This window comes from Nicotiana tomentosiformis, chromosome 1 (assembly GCF_000390325.3).
Source record: "Nicotiana tomentosiformis chromosome 1, ASM39032v3, whole genome shotgun sequence".
Classification (NCBI taxonomy): Eukaryota; Viridiplantae; Streptophyta; class Magnoliopsida; order Solanales; family Solanaceae; genus Nicotiana; species Nicotiana tomentosiformis.
Window position 1 is genome coordinate 149,570,347 of NC_090812.1, and position 17,271 is coordinate 149,587,617.

The following is a 17,271-nucleotide window of genomic DNA, read 5'->3' on the forward strand; positions in this document are numbered from 1 at the left end:
TCGCCCGATACAGTATGCCCCAAAAATGCTATAGAATCTATCCAAAACTCACATCTAGAGAACTTAGCATATAGCTTTTGTTCCTGCAGCGTCTACAGCACCACTCTCATATACTGCTTGCGCTCGTCCTCGCGCTCCTCCTTACTGCGTGAGTAGATCAAAATGTCATCAATGAAGACAATGACAAACAAATCAATATATGGCTTGGATACCCTGTTCATCAGATCCATAAACGCCACCGGGGCATTAGTCAAATCGAAGGACATCACCAGAAACTCATAATGATCATATCTAGTCCGGAAAGCAGTCTTCGAAACATCTGAATCCCGAATCTTCAATTGATGGTACCCCGACCTCAAGTCGATCTTAGAGAACACCCTAGCACCCTGCAACTGGTCAAATAGATTATTAATACGCGGCAACGGGTACTTGTTCTTAATAGTGACTTCGTTTAATTGGTGATAATCAATACACATTCGCATCGTTCCATCCTTCTTCTTCAAAAATAATACCGGTCTACCCCCAAGGCGATACACTCGGTCTGACGAACCCTTTGGCTAGTAATTCCTCAAGCTATTTTTTCAACTCCTTCAATTATTTCGGAGCCATGCGATACGGAGGGATAGATATAGGCTGCGTATCTAGAGCCAAGTCAATACATAAATCAATATCACGATCTGGTGGAATGCTAGAGAGATCTGAAGGAAATACATCGGAGAACTCCCGGACTACAGGCACTGAATCAATCGCTGGAGTATCTGTAGTAGTATCCCGAACATAGGCTAGATAAGACAAACAACCCTTCTTGACCATGTGTCGAGCCTTCAGAAAAACAATAACTCGATTAGATGCACTAACAGATGAACCCTTCCACTCCAACCTAGGCAATACTGGAATAGCCAAGGTAACAGTCATGGCATGGAAATCTAGGATGGCATGATATTGAGATAACCAGTCCATGCCCAGGATGATTTCAAAGTCGGTCATCTCAAGCAACAAAAGATCTTCTCTAGTTTCATAACCCCAGAATGTCATAATATAGGACTGGTAGATTTGATCTACAACAACATAATCGCCCACAGGAGTGGACACATAAACATGAGTACCCAAGGAATCACGAGAAACATCCAAGAAATGAGAAAATAGAGATGACACATAGGAATATGTTGACCCTGGATCAAATAATACGGAGGCATCTTTTCCGTAAATAGAAATAATAACTGTGATCACGACATATGAGGCCTCTACATCTGATCTGGACGGAAAAGCATAGAATCGAGGTGGAGCACCACCTGGCTTGCCTCTACCTCTAGGATGACCCTTACCCACCTGCCCTCCACCTATGGGTGGTCGGACGACTGATGGAGCAACTGGTGCAGTAATCATAGGCTGTTGACCATGCTGCACTTGCCTATCCCAAAGCTTGGGGAAGAATCTCTGCATGTGACTGAAAGCCCCACACTCGTAACAACTTCTCGGTGCAATGGCCTGCTGACTAGAAGTCAGGCCCTGGTGACCTGAATACCCACTGGAAGAACCCTGAATAGCCGGTGGGGGATAAGAACTCTCTGGCATAGCACTGAAATAAGGTTGCACTTGAGCACCCCGAGGAGGCGGTGGTGCTGGATATAGGGGCCTGCTAGACTACCTTCTCACGAACTGACCTCTGCCCCCAGACGGAGCACCTCTGAACTCTCTAGAATATCTAACCGCTTATCTCTCATAACCTGCTCTCGGCTACCCTGATGCACACCCTCAATCCTCCCGGCTATCTCTACAACCAACTCATAAGAATTACCCATCTCAACCTCTCGGGCCATAGTAGCCCGAATGCCAGTGTGCTAACCCGCAACAAACTTCCGTACTCTCTCTGCTCGCCCACCATTTGTATAAGTCTGCACTTTCCCTATTGACATCAACTGAACGTTTAACAATACCTTCTGATCTCAAGTCATATTGCGCCTGACTGATAATCAGATCTTCGCATCCCTCTTCATTTCAAACAAACTCCTTTCTGCCATATTCAATCTTTCTTCGTACAGTAACCATCACCTCCAAATAAAGTCCATAGGCCAAATCACATTCTATCACGATTCCAAACAGTTTTACACTTCCTCAAGGCGCATGACTACCCTACCACATAATCCATATGCTAATCTGCCACTCTTACTTCGGTTAAATCATATCCTTTAAGCAACTTCTCAACCTCTACTTCTCCAACTTGACCTACTAGTACTTCAACCACCGCGAAACACTTTTCGTTATGTCTTCCCTCATACTTTGCTGCCCAACTATTGCATCAAATCAAAATACATCTCTATCGTACCTGAACCAATAAAATGTTACCGGCTCTAAGTCTATTCGAAGATCATCTTTCTCGATCCATCTACATTAGAAATACTCATTCGCAACCACAATTACTACATAATTACTTACTCTTCTTGAGTCCAAACTCATTGACAAGACATGAGAATTTAATTTGTCCCACAATTTAACAACATGAAATATTCTTCAATACACTCACAACTCAAGACTATACGTCAAACCAAGACAGAAATCAAGTAACCAATAGCAAACTCTTGAGTCATAAGAAAACTTTATTCGTCACATTCAACCCATCTGAGCACATCGCGCAGTCACATCGTACTTATCATATAGCCATTCCATTGATCATCAAGCCATAAATTCTACTCGTGGGGACATTACCGGATATAGGGGTCCAAATGTACAAGTTATCACAATCGAAAATACCGAGCCTAAGGTGCGGTCTAACCCCGGCCTCAAGTCCTCCTGTTTGGCCCATCATAAAAACACAGAATACTCATCTCTAACCTCATTCTTGATATCACAAGACGATGATACACAACTGATATCGAGCACTCACATGCGCACACAAATGCGTGGAAGGATTTCAAAGAGTTATGTTTCAAGTTGAATCAATTCTGCACGATAGAATACAAGAAAGGGAAATTTTCTTAAAGGTTCGGCAACCTCTCGAAGATAAGTACAAACGTCTCCATACCGATCCGCAAGACTCTACTAAACCTACTCATGACTCGTGAGGCCTATGTAACCTAGGGCTCTGATACCAACTTGTCAAGACCCAAAATCTCACCCGTCATGATGGCGCCTATCCCAATACTAGGCAAGCCGACAATCTCAATAAACCATCATATCTTTTAAGTTTCAAAACATAATATCTAAATTTAGTGGAAGAAAAACTCACAAATACATATATAAACACTCCCAAAAACTAGTGTCACTGAGTACATGAGCATCTAATATGAATACAAGTCTGAAAAATACGGTCCATAATAGTTTGAGACCTAATATAGTAAACAAGGAGATAGGGAAGGATAGGCAAGGTCTGCGAAATATGGCAGCTACCTCTGAATCTCTGGAAAATCAACTGTGCGAAAGAATCAACACCCGCTATGTCCGGGAACACCTGGATCTGCGCACGAAGTGCAGAGTGAAGTATGAGTACAACCAACTCAGTAAGTAACAAAAATAATTAAGGAACTAAGAAGGTAGTGATGAGCTATAAAAATGCAGCTCATTTTCAATAATTCTAGCAAAGAATAGACATACTTTCAAATCTGGTAGTTTAAGTCAAATCAGTTTTATACAGTTAAAGTGCAGGTACTTCGGATATAGAATCTTTCAGAAATTTTAGAACAATGACAGATAGCAACTAAGTGCATCAACAAATAAAAAGTAAGTACAGCCTCTTAGGGTAACAGTCACTCAACTTGTCACAACAGCTCAATCACTCGGCTCTCAGCCCTCAGCACTCACACTCAATGGGTACCCGCGCTCACTGGCAGTGAACATACTCCGTAGGGGCTCCTACATCCCAAGCGCTATAATCTTCATGGACAACTCACGTGCTGCACGAACAACTCACGTGTTTCACAGATAACTCAAGTGCTATAGTATCCATACCTCACCGATAGGCCCTCGGCCTCACTCAGTCATTAACCTCTCTAGTCTCTCGGGTTCTCGGAAATCACAAAGATCAGCCCAAATAAAGATAACATAGTGTATCAACAAAAATTAAGAAAAGATTGAGGTATGACACATAAGAAAAATCAAGACTGAGTACAAGACACTGTTACGCGACGCCTTCCTGAAGTTCTTTGGAAGGGCGACGTAAGGCTAAGCAACCGATGTCAGTACGGTTGATGTCCGCCAACTGAGGTCCCCTCCGTACGCTAGACTAGATTGTCAGTGTCGTACGGGAAAACCAATGTAATGAGCAATTGAAAGAGAGCAGAAAAGAGAATTAAGAATGAAAGAAAGCTTGATTGCATTGAATGAAAGCTATTACAGAAAAACAAGACGGTGTCGGGGGGGGGAGGGGAGAGACACCAGTACAGAGAATTGTTTGCTTGCTTGAAAATTTTGATTGCTTGGTCCCCCTTAATTCACCATGGTCAGAAATGGTGGTAATTGCAATATAATCCCTCGTCTGATGTCGAGCCTAGGCTCTGATACCAACTGTTACGCGGCGCCTTCCTGAAGTTCCTTGGAAGGGCGACGTAAGGCTAAGCAACCGATGTCAGTACGGTCTTCAACAAATACGTGACTTATGCGGGTCCCAACCGTACTATCACATAGCCTAAGCATGATTTCTAACATGATTTACAGTCAAATTTCTTCAACACATAGAGAGCATATAGTTAACAACAAGTTATTCAACTTAACAGTTTCCACGGGACGGACCAAATCATAATCCCCTCGTTGCACGCCCATACGCATGTCACCTAGCATGTGTGTCACCTCCAAAATAATCACATGACATAAAAATCAGGGGTTTCATACCCTCAGGACCAGATTTAAATCTGTGAAAATCTTTATTCCACTACATCTTTGCTTTGTGAATTGGCCTCCAAATGGCTCGAATCAAGCCACAAATAATTCGATTGAGTCAATAACATTTATTGGAATTAATTCCATATGAAAAATATAAATTTTCCATAAAAATTCGAAATTTAACTCAAATATTGACTGTGGGGCCCATGTCTCGGAACCCGACAAAATTTATAAAATACGAAAGCCCATTCAACCACGAGTCTAACCATACCAATTTTACCAAAATCAAACCTCAACTCAACCTCCAAATCTTCAAATCTATTTTTCAAATCTCTAAAGTTCAAATCCCCGATTTACACCTCAAAAACATTTAATCTAATCGGATTATTCGATGATAATTCAATATTATGGAGTAGAAATGATCACAAGGGATTTAACTCAAGATTTCCCGTGATTTCGCGCTCAAAAATTGCCTCACCCGCTTTTGGAAATGTCAAATATGACAAAAATCTCGTACTCCTCTATTTTTAACATTATGTCTAGGATTTTCGCGCACGCGATGATTTCTTCGCGTCTGCGGTCGTCGCACCCGTGGTAAAACTATCACACCTGTGGTGTCCGCACCTGCAGTGTCCGCACCTGCGATGATTTCTTAGCGCCTTTGGTCGTCGCACCTGCTGCAAAACTCTCACGCCTGCGATGGATTTCTTCGTGCTTGCGGTCTTCACACCCGCGGAAACGTTCTTCGCACCCGCGGTACCTGGCTAGCCCATGCATTTTCACTTCTGCGACTCATGCCTCGCTTCCGCAAGCTCGCACCTGCGGCCCTTTTTTGCAAAGGTGTGATCACACATGATGCCCAGCTACTTCAGCTCCTCCTCCAAATCCAAAATGCAATTCGCTAAGCATCCGAACTCACCCAAGGCCCCCCGCGACCCCATCCAAACATATAGACGAGTCTTAAAATATCATACGAACTTAGTCGAGACTTTATATCACATCAAACAACGCTAAACATAGGATGCATACCTCAATTCAATCCTAATGAACTTTGAAACTTCCAATTTCTACAAACGACGCCGGAACCTATCAAATCAAGTCCGATTGACCTAATATTTTGCACACAAGCCATAAATGACATAGCAGACCTATTAAAATTTTCAGAATCGGATTTTGATCCGGATATCAAAAAGTCAATCCCCAGTCAAACTTTTTAAAAATTTGACTTTCGCCATTTCAAGCCAAATTCCACTACGGACCTCCAAATAATTTTTCAGACACGCTCCTAAGTCTAAAATCACCATACAGAACTATTGGAATCATTAGAATTCAAATCTGAGGTCCTTTACATATAAGTCTACGTCCGGTCAACTTTTCTAACTTAAATTTTTAATTATGAGACTAAGTGTCTCATTTCACTCTGAATTCCTCCCGGACCTGAACCAACTAACCCGGTAAATCATAAAATAAATGTAATTCATAAATTTAGCAATAAATGGGGAAACGGGATTTTAATACTCAAAACAATCGGTCGGGTCGTTACAGAAGGTGTATGTATTCTGAGACTTATAAATGATGTAACTAATGGTAATGAACTGGTGTTGATCACATGACCTCCCCATTGCCTAATTAATGAAATAGATCTTATCTTTATTCATGGGTTAGTTTGGGTAGAAGGTATTGTATAGGATTTCTTGACTGGTGTATCTTGACTGAGCGTCAGTCGCGCTTCCCGAGGTCATAGCATGACAAAATCACAATTATTCAATCTCCAAAATCTAACATACCCCCCCCCCCCAAATTTAACATTCAAATCCAGCAATCAATGTGTAATAATCCATGGGAAAATAAGAAATAATATTGAATTCAAGTATAAATCATTTATCCTCTATGTGGTGATGAAATTCTCCCTAAAAGTCATCTTTAGCCAAGCTCTAAAACTCAAAATAGTGAAAATAACTCAAACTTTTAAAATATAAGTCTGCCTAGAGACTTTCGCAACTGCGGATAAAAATATCGCATATGTGAGTCCGTATTTGTGGTGTAGAGGCTCGCATTTATGAAATTCCACCACATGCCAAGCCATCCTCGTAGGCATGCATAAACTCTTCACTGGTGAGACTTCACACCTTGGACACTCCTTCGCATAAGCGTAACTACTCTGGGCCTTCCAGCTTTTCAAAAGCAAGAGACAACCCGCACCTGCGCCCTTTGCATCTGCGACCTAAACCGCGCAAATGCGATGCACTAGAAGGTCAAAAACCCAAGCAACACAAACATGGTCCAAAATGATCCGAAAACACCCCAAAACCCCCGAGACATCGTCAAATCATACCAACAAGCCCGAATACATTATGAAAGCTTATACAAAACCTCAAAACACTATGAATATCATTACAACTATGAATCGACGACCACAACCTATCTCTTAAGTTCCAAAAATTCCAACTTTGTCGAACTTGTTCGAATAATGTCGAAACATTACGGGTTCAAACCAAACTTCATAAACAAGTTCCAAACCACAAAATGAACCTATTAAAAGTCCCCAAACAGCAATCCAAGACCGATCTAATCATAGCCAACTCTCGGTCAAACCTATGAACTTTCCAAACCTTCAAATTTCCAACTTTCAGCAATTAGAGGAAAAACATCCTATCAAAAATGGCTATCGGCTCTTCTTTGTAAGCAAGATTCTCATCCAACTGCATTGAACTAAAGTCCAACATATATGATTTATCCTAATAATACTTTCAAAGCACGGAAACATGAAACACTGGATGAACTCCCGGGAAGCTTGGTGGCAAAGTAAGTCTGTAGACCATCTCAACCATTGTCTCTAACTCCTCAAATGGACCAATGTAACAAGGGCTAAACTTTCCCTTCTTCATAAATACCATCATTCCATTCATTGGCAAAACTCGAAGAAAAACCTTCTCGCAGTCCATGAAAGCCACATCATGAAACTTTCTATCATCATAACTCTTTTGCCTAGACTACATTGTATGATGTCGCTCCTGAATCACCTTCTCTAAGGTATCTCAAACCAAGTATGTGCCCAATAATCTAGCCTAAGCAAGCTCATACCAACGAACAAGAGATCGACATTGACTCCCATATAAGGCCTCACATGGAGCCATTTGGATACTTGACTGATAACTGTTGTTGTATGCAAACTCCACTGATGGAGGGAACCGATCGCACTAGCCACCAAAATCTGTGACACAGGCCCTCAATATATCCTCCAAAATCATCTGAGGGTAAAATGTTGCACTTAACTCAACTTATGTCCCAACTCAAGATTAATAGCTCTCCAAAAGTGAGAAGTGAACTGAGTGCCTCGATTCGAGATGTTAGACACATGCACACCATGCAAGCAGACAATCTCTCTAATGTAGATCTTAGCCAGCTGCTCCGAAATGTAGAAGGTCATGGCTGAGATGAAATGCGTAGACTTGGTCAGTCTTTTCACAATGACCCAAACAATGTCAAATCCCTCAAATGTTCGTGCCAACCCTACCACAAAGTCCATGGTAATGCGCTCCCACTTCCACTCTGATATCGCAATCTTCGGAAGCAAACCACTATTTCATTAATGCTCATACTTGACTTGCTAGCAATGAAAATACCGTGCAACATGTCCAACAATGTCTTTCTTCAGCCTCTACTACTAATAATGATGTTTCAAATCACAATACATCTTCGTAGAACCTGGATGAATAGAATACTGCAAATTATGAGCCTCCTCAACAATCATCTCTCTCAAGCCAATATTCACCTCCTTAGATCCACCTCACTGCACAATGTCCATAAACACAAGCAATTGGGGATCACTATACTAACATGCCTTGATGCACTCAAACAAGGATGATTGAGGAACAACACAAGTGAGAACCCTGTTGGCTAAGAAATATCCAATCTCACAAATCTATTAGGCAACGCCTGCACATCCATAGCCAAAGGTCAATCTATAGATGGAATGAATGCCAAACTCCCCATACTCTCCGCCTTCCAACTCATGGAATCTACTACAACATCAACCTTTCACGGGTGACAAAGAATAGTGATATCATAAATCCCTTTCCTTGAATAGATGCTGAAGATTCTTATGATCCATATAAAACTCACAAGACACGACAAATAATTAATGCCTCAAAATCTTGAGCGCGTGTACTATAGCTGCTAACTCCAAATCATGAACTAGATAATTCTTTTCATAGGACTTCAATTGGCGTGGTGTATAAGCAATCACCCTACCATCCTACATCAACACACACCCAAGGCCAACACGCAAAGCATTACAATAGATCGTATACGACCTCAATCTTGAGGACAATACTACAACTGGAGACGCAGTCAAAGAAGTCTTGGGCTTCTAAAAGCTCTCCTAACATACGTCTGACCATCTGAACGGAGCACCATTCTGAGTCAACTTGTTCAATAGATCTAGGATAACTTAAATCCAAGAAACATTTGATCTTTGTACTGGTAGAAGGTCTAGGCCAATTCTAAACTACCTCAATCTTCTTTGGATACACCTTGATCCCGTCACTAGTACACCACGTGGCCTAAGAATGCCACTTTGTCCAACCAAAACCAATATTTGGAGAACATAGCATAAAACTTCTTCTCTCTAATAGTCTAAAGCAAAATCCTCAAATGCTGCCCGTGTTCCTCCTTACTACAGAAATACAACAATATATCATCAAGTAATTAAATGACAAGAATCAAAATAAGGCTGGAACACACTGTTTATCAAATGCATGAAAGCTTCTGCGGCATTATTCAAACTAAAATGCATTACCAAAAACTCATAATGCCCGTAACGAGTCTTGAAATCCATCTTAGGATGTCTGAAGCCCTGATCTTCAACTAGTGATACCCCAACCACAAGTTAATCTTTGAGAACACAAGCACCCTGAAACCGATTAAATAAATTATCAATGTGTGGCACTAGATACTTGTTCTTGATTGTAACGTTTCTCAACTACCAGTAGTCAATACACATTCTTATAAAGCCATTTGTTTCTTAACAAACAATACCGGTGAACCCCAATATGAGACATAAGGCCTGGTGAACCACTTATCCAGCAACTCTTGTAACTGCTCCTTCAATTCCTTCAAGACAGATATACCCAATCTATTATAATGGAATCCCCAACCGATGTAGGTACGTCAACAAGAATAACAAGAAAATCACGTGGCATGTCCAAACAAGAAGCAAAGCATGATGGCACATATGAATAAGTAGAGCCGAGATCAAACAATATTGAATCACCCATGTGGCACACAGAAATAATACCTACAATCACTGCATTAGAAGCAATGGATTAGATCCTCCCTGGGAATGCAGAGCATCTAACTTGAACTCTACTAGACTGAGCTCTCTCTTTGGATGACAACATCTTGGATAACGTCCATCCTAATTCGGTTGAGTGGGTTATGTAGTAGCCGGTGGCGGAATCATAGTCTGCCCTCCATGCTACCCAAAACCTATGCGATAATGAAGTACTTCCTGACATCCCCCAAGTCCTCACACTCATAGAAACCTCAAACTAGAAATGACTGCGGGGCTTGAATCAGACCCTGTGAATAAGAATATCCCCGAGAAGAACCTAGTACCGATGAACCCTTAATAGATGGAGCGCGATAGGAAATCTGCACTGGAAGTACAGTTCATAAAGAATGCATAGAAGCTCCTTGACTGGGTAGTGGTGCATGATAATCTAGCATGCTAGAATGGCATTTCCCTAATCGACATCAGCCTCCAGATATGGTGCCACTGAAGCTACCGTAATGTTGACACCTCTTGTACCTACCCTACAGCATCTCTCTAGTCTCATCGTGGATGTGCTCAATATGATGCACTATCTTAACAACCTTGTGAATTGAATTCCCAGTATTTATCAACCTAGTCGTGGAAAGGAAAATACCATGGTGAAGATCATCAATGAATCTCCTCACTCTCTCCTCCTCAAAGGAAACAAAAATAGTAGCATGATGAGATAACTCGGTAAACCTCATCTGATACTCAATAACTAAAATCGGACCCTACTGAAGGTACTCAAGCTACCTCCTCAACTCCTTTCTCCTAGTGCGGGGCACAAACTTCTCAAAAATACCTTGGAGAACTGAGCCAAAATAAGAAGAACATAGGAATGGGTAGACATTGGATAAAATAGTACTAATGCATCTCTACAATGGAGGGGAATAATACTTATGATCACTGCGTCAGAGGCTAATACATATGGTCCAGTTAAGAAGGCATAAAATCTAGTGGGAGAACCACCTGACTAGCCTCCATCTCTAGAGCGACCTCTACCCATCTACCCTCCGCTGGCTGGTCGGACGAACGGTGATCTTGGTGCTATAATAGGGGAGTTATGGCCCTGTTGCACTATGTTGCCTTGAAATTTGGGATAACATTGTCACAACCAATGCCTATTCCACGTATTGGTTGCTCTGGGCCTAGGCTCACACGGATTTGTCATTTTGGGCTACGCCACCTCGAGCCCCAAATGTGCGCATACCATGTGAACTTTTTCCATGCCTTATAAAGATCATCACTTTTCTTTTCCATTGATGTGGGATTCTCCTATGTTACATGTACAACCCTTCTTTAGAAGCTTGCCAGCTTAGAAGTTTGCGAGTCCTTCTTGACCAACCCTCATCGTCCTACCCTCTATCATGGGCATCACATTCACACCCTTTGGGATAGCAACGTCCTTGCTAAGGTTTTCCCCACCACCGTATTGAGGGAGATTCGACTCTTATACCATATTTGTAACCACCCAAGACCATGGTACATATTATCCTATTTGGGCCTAAGCCCAAAGCAGACAATTCGTTCCATGGGCTTGGGTCATGAAAAATATATAATTAGAGTCGAATCTTCTTAGTATGATGGTGGGGAAAAAACATCGGCCAACTTAGTTTAGGTGAATCCCACATCTTTTAGAAGGTGGTGGGGAAACCACAACGAGGACATTGGGTCCTAGGGGGTGAATATGTTGCCCATGAAGGAGGACGAGCATATGAGGGTGGGTCAAGAAGGACAAACGGGCCTCTAGGCTGGACAGTTATGAAGAAGGGGTGTTCATATCACCTAGGTAAATCCCACATCATAATGGGTGAGAAAAGTGAAGAGCTATATAAGGCATGGCAAAAGTTTAAATGGTACACGCACTTTTGGGGCTCGGGGTGGCGTAGTGTGAAAGACAAATCAAGGTAGGCCTAGGACCAAGGGGACAATATGTGCCATGGTCTTGGGTCATGACAAAAATCTTTTCACATGACCAAGCTCCCCGCACTTAAACAACCCATAGTAGTGGGAGTTTGCTGACTCTAAATCTTCCCCCATTAACTTGAATGCCCATTAGAGGAACCCTGGATAGGCGGTGGATGGTAGGTACTCTCTAGAATGGTGTTGAAGTATGGCTACACTTGAGCACTCTCAATAGGCCGTGGTGCTAAATGTATGGGCCTATTAGGATGGCCCCTCTTAAACTGATCTCTACCTCCGAACTATGCCACTATATGGGGCACCGCCAAAACCTCCAGAATGCCAAGGCTTCTTGTCGCTCGACGTGGCCTCTCTACTTTGGTTGCAGAGTAAAAGGAGGTGATCCTGCTGGTCTGCCTGGATCATAAACCCGCCACCACCTCTTTCCTTGACCCTGTATCTAAAATGGGGTGATGTCAACTCCATTGTTCTCAACTAGTCCAAAATTGTACAAAAACTTGTGACAATGATCCAAGAACTCCTAGGAATCCTCTGCAGGTGTACCACTAAAGTGAGGAGGATGAAAATTTGTGAACTTATACAGCCCCTTCAACTTATCAACTGACATCGCAGGCGTATCTTCAGGTTATGTGATAATAATAGGCTGAACTCTCCAATTGTTAACACTCCAGGGGTTTTATAACCATGGGCAATTTGTTGTGGGTACGAGTAGCTGGATTGTGCGCTCTACCTCCTAACTGAGAAGTAACTGCTACTGTAGGGAATGCCCTGTCCTAATCCAAACTCTCGAATAAACCAATCATATAGGCCAAAGAATCCTCAACAACTCATAAATAAGTAAACCCTGTGGAACCTGAGCTAGTCCCACCGTATCAACATAATAAGGAATCTGCTTCTCAATGGGAGCTAGTGGTGGCTCCATAATAGCTGCTCGAGCAAGGCCCCTAGCTATAGCGCATGCTCCACCTCCACCTATGCCTCGACCCCGACCTCCCAAGGCCTTGGCCTAGGGTATTGGAGCCTGCTCAATTATACTGGAAGAATGTGTCCTCACCATTAGTGATAGAATAGAAAAGCAAGGATTCAGACTTAGGGTTAATTAAATCCATACGACAGAGAATGAAAGAAAGAGAAGTTTACATAACAGCCCTACAGCCTATAAAATATAAGTACAAACGTCTCTGTATTGATCCACAAGCCTCTACTAGGCTTGCTCCTGACTCGTGAGACCTAGCATTCTAGTGCTCTGATACCGCTTTTCATGAACCAAAATCCCACCGAAGTATGTGATGGCGCAGAACACTGCTTATTAGGCAAGCCAATAATGACTACACATAAATAAACTTAAACAAGAAAATTAGATAGTCGCAACAGTATAATAGTATATCTCACTAATCACTAAGCAAATTAGAAAGTCTTGTGCGAATGCACTAGAAGCTAGAAGCTTCAACAGTTGCTCCTAAGTCCAAACTTGGTCCGAAACCCGTTCGGTTAACACTCGAGGCCCCACCCAAATATACCAACAAGTTTGAAATCATAAAACAGACTCGCTCGAACCCTCGAAATGCATAAAACAACATCAAAATTAAGAATCACACCCCAAACCAAATTGATTCAACTTAGAAATTTCAAATTCTTCAAACTTACTCCGAACACACCGAAACATACTTAAACTACTCGGAATGACACCAAAATTTATGTGCAAGTCTTAAATCACCATACGAAACTATTCCCAGGCTCGGAATTTTGAACGGACCTCAATTACTCAAAAACCTACTCCAAACTAAATTTAAATAACTTTAAAACTTTCAAATAGTCAAGTTTCATTGTTAAGCGTCGAAGCTCTCCCGGGTTGTCCAAAACTCAATCCGAACATACGCCCAAGTCCAAAATAATCATACAAACCTATTGGAACTGTCAAATCCTGATTCCGATGTCGTTTACTTAAAATATTGATCGAAGTCAAACTTAGCCCTTTTAAAGCCAACAAAAGAACCAAGTGTTCCGATTTCAACCCGAACCCTTCAAATTCCTGAACTAACCATACACGCAAGTCATAAAATAGTAAAAGCACATATGGGGAGTCTTATTTAGGGGAACGAGGTTCTAGAAGGCAAAAACAACTGATTGGGTCGTTACATTCGCCACCACTTAAACAAACGTTCGCCCTCGAATTGCTTTAGAGTCATACCTGGAGTGCTGAATAAGTGTGGATATCGGCTACGTATGTCCTCTTCGGCCTCCCAAGTCGCTTCCTCAACTGGTTAGCCCCTCCCTAAAACTTCTACCGTAGAAATCTTCTTGGACCTCAAATGGCGAACCTACCTAGCAATGATAGAAATTAGTTCCTCTTCATAACCCAAGCTCTCATCTAGCTGAACTTTGCTGAAGTATAACACATATGATAGGTCGGCATGATACCTTTGGAGCATAGATACATGGAAAACTAGATGAACTCCCGATAAACTGGGAGGGAAAGAAAGCTTGTAAGCAACCCCCCCAACTCGTCTCAACACCTCAACTGGGCCTATAAACCTTTGGCTCAACTTGCCTTTCTTCCGGAATCTCATGATTCCCTTCATCGGCAAAACCTTCAAGAGAACTTTATCACCCACCATAAATGAAAATCACGCGCTTTTTGATTCACGTAACTCTTATGTTTGGACTGTGCTGTACGAAGTTGCTCCTGAATCAACTTTACCTTTTCAAGGAATCCTTCACCAAATCAGTACCATATAACTTAGCCTAGCCGGGCTCAAACCATCCGATGGGCGAACGATATCGTCGACCATATAAAGCCTCAAATGGAGCCATCTCGATGCTGGATTGGTAACTGTTGTTATAAGCAAACTCGGCCAAAGACAAGAAATGATCCCACTGACCTCCGAAGTCAATAACGCAAGACCTGAGCATATCCTCCCAGATCTAAACTATCCGCTCCGATTTCCCGTTGGTCTGCGGATGAAAGGCTGTGCTAAGCTCTACACGGGTCCCCAATTTACTATGTAATGGTCTCCAGAAATGTGAAGTAAAATGAGGGCCTCTATATGATATGATGGAAATCGGCACACCATACAACTGAACTATCTCCTGAATATAAATATGGGCCAACCTCTCTGAAGTATACGTAGTCACAACCGGAATGAAGTGTGCTGACTTGGTCAACCTGTCGACAATGAACCAGACTGCATCAAACTTATGCAAGGTCCGCGGTAACCTAACTACGAAGTCCATAGTAATGTGTTCCCATTTCCATTTCGGTATAGTCTTCTGCTGAAGTAGACCACCTAGCCTATGGTGCTCATGCTTAACTTACTAAAAATTTAGGCACATAGATACATACTCAACTATGTTCTTCTTCATCTGCCGCCACCAATAATGCTGCCTCAGATCGCGATACGTCTTCGTAGCACTCGGATGAATAGAATACCGAGAACTGTGTGCCTCCTCTAGGATCGTTTCCCTCAGCCCATCCACATTTGAGACACATAGATGACACATAGACGACCATGGAGTCGTAGAACACCATCTTCGCCGATAGTAACATCCTTCACACCACTTTGTAGTACCGTCTCCCGAAGACCAACAAGTGTGGGTCATCAACCTAGCGGGCCTTGATCCATTCAAATAGTGAAGACTGGGCAACAACACATGCAAGAACTCAGTTGGGCTCTGAAATATCCAGCCTCACAAGTCTATTAGCCAAGGACTGAATGTCCAAAGCTAATGGCCTCTCCTCTGCTGAAATAAAAACTAAACTACACATACTCTCCACCTTTCTACTCAAGGCATCTGCAACTACATTCGCTTTGCCCGGATGATAAAGCATAGTAATATCATAATCTTTAAGTAATTCAAGCCATCTATACTACCTCAAATTTAGTTCCTTATGCTTGAACAAATGCTACAAACTGCGATGATCAGTGTAAACCTCACAAGACACCCCATAAAGATATGCCTCCAAATCTTAAGAGCGTGAACAATCACAACCAAGTCCAAATTATGTACTGGGTAATTCTTCTCGCGGGGCTTCAGCTAACATAAAGCATATGCAATAACTCGCCCCTCCTACATCAATACATAACCTAGGACAACACGTGAAGCATCACAATACAATGTATACATACCTGAACCAGAAGGCAACACTAACACCGATGCTGAGGTCAATGCTGTCTTGAGCTTTTGAAAGCTCACCTCACAATCATCGGACTATTCGAACGGATCACCCTTCTGGGTTTATTTGGTCAAAGGTGTTGTAATAGATGAAAAACCCTCCACAAACTGACGATAATACCATGCTAACCCCAGAAAGCTTCTGATCTCGGTCGCCGAGGTAGGACGATGCCAATTCTGAACTGCCTCGATCTTTTTGGGGTCAACTTTCATACCCTTGCCTGATACAATATGCCCCAAGAATGCTACAGGGCCTAGCCAAAATTCATACTTGCAGAACTTATTATATAGCTTTTGTTCTCGTAAAGACTGAAGCACCACTCTCAAATGTTGCTCATGCTCCTCCATAATACGGGTATAGATTAAAATGTCACCAATGAAGACAATGACAAACGAATCAATATATGGCCTGAACACCCTGTTCATTATATCCATAAACGCAGTCGGGGCGTTAGTCAAATCGAAGGACATTACTAGAAACTCATAATGACCATATCTAGTCCGGAAGGAAGTCTTCAGAACATCTGAATCCCGGATCTTCAACTGATGGTACCCCGATCTCAAGTCTATCACTGAGAATACTTTGGCACCCTACAGCTGGTCAAACAAATCATAAATACGTGGCAACGGGTAATTGTTCTTAATAGTAACTTTGTTCAGTTGGTGATAATCAATACACATCTGCATAGTCACATCCTTCTTCTTCACAAATAAAACCTGTGCACCCCAAGGCGACACACTCGGTTTGATGAACCCTTTTTCTAGTAACTCCTCAAGATGCTCTTTTAACTCCTTCAACTCTTTCGGAGCCATGTCGTACGGTGGGATAGATATAGGCTGGGTATCTGAAGCCAAGTCAATACAGAAACCAATATCACAATCTGCATGCCTGGAAGATCAGAAGGAAATACGTCGGAGAACTATTCGACTACGGGTATTGAATAAATCGCCGGAGTCTCTACCGTAGTGTCCTGAACATAGGCCAAATAATCCAAACAACCCTTCTTGACCATGTGTCGAACCTTCATAAAAGAAATAATCCT

General features: G+C 42.2%; 1 protein-coding gene across 1 annotated transcript; it reads right to left on the reverse strand.

Annotated features, from left to right (window-relative positions):
- Window positions 1–594: 594 nt before the first annotated feature.
- Window positions 595–1,820, reverse strand: LOC138891562 (uncharacterized). Its single transcript, XM_070175056.1, has 2 exons — window positions 1,665–1,820; window positions 595–1,539 (listed from the first exon to the last, which is right to left on the reverse strand). The coding sequence occupies exons 1-2, from the start codon at window positions 1,818–1,820 to the stop codon at window positions 595–597; spliced, it is 1,101 nt and encodes a 366-aa protein (XP_070031157.1).
- Between the last annotated feature and the right edge of the window lie 15,451 nt (window positions 1,821–17,271).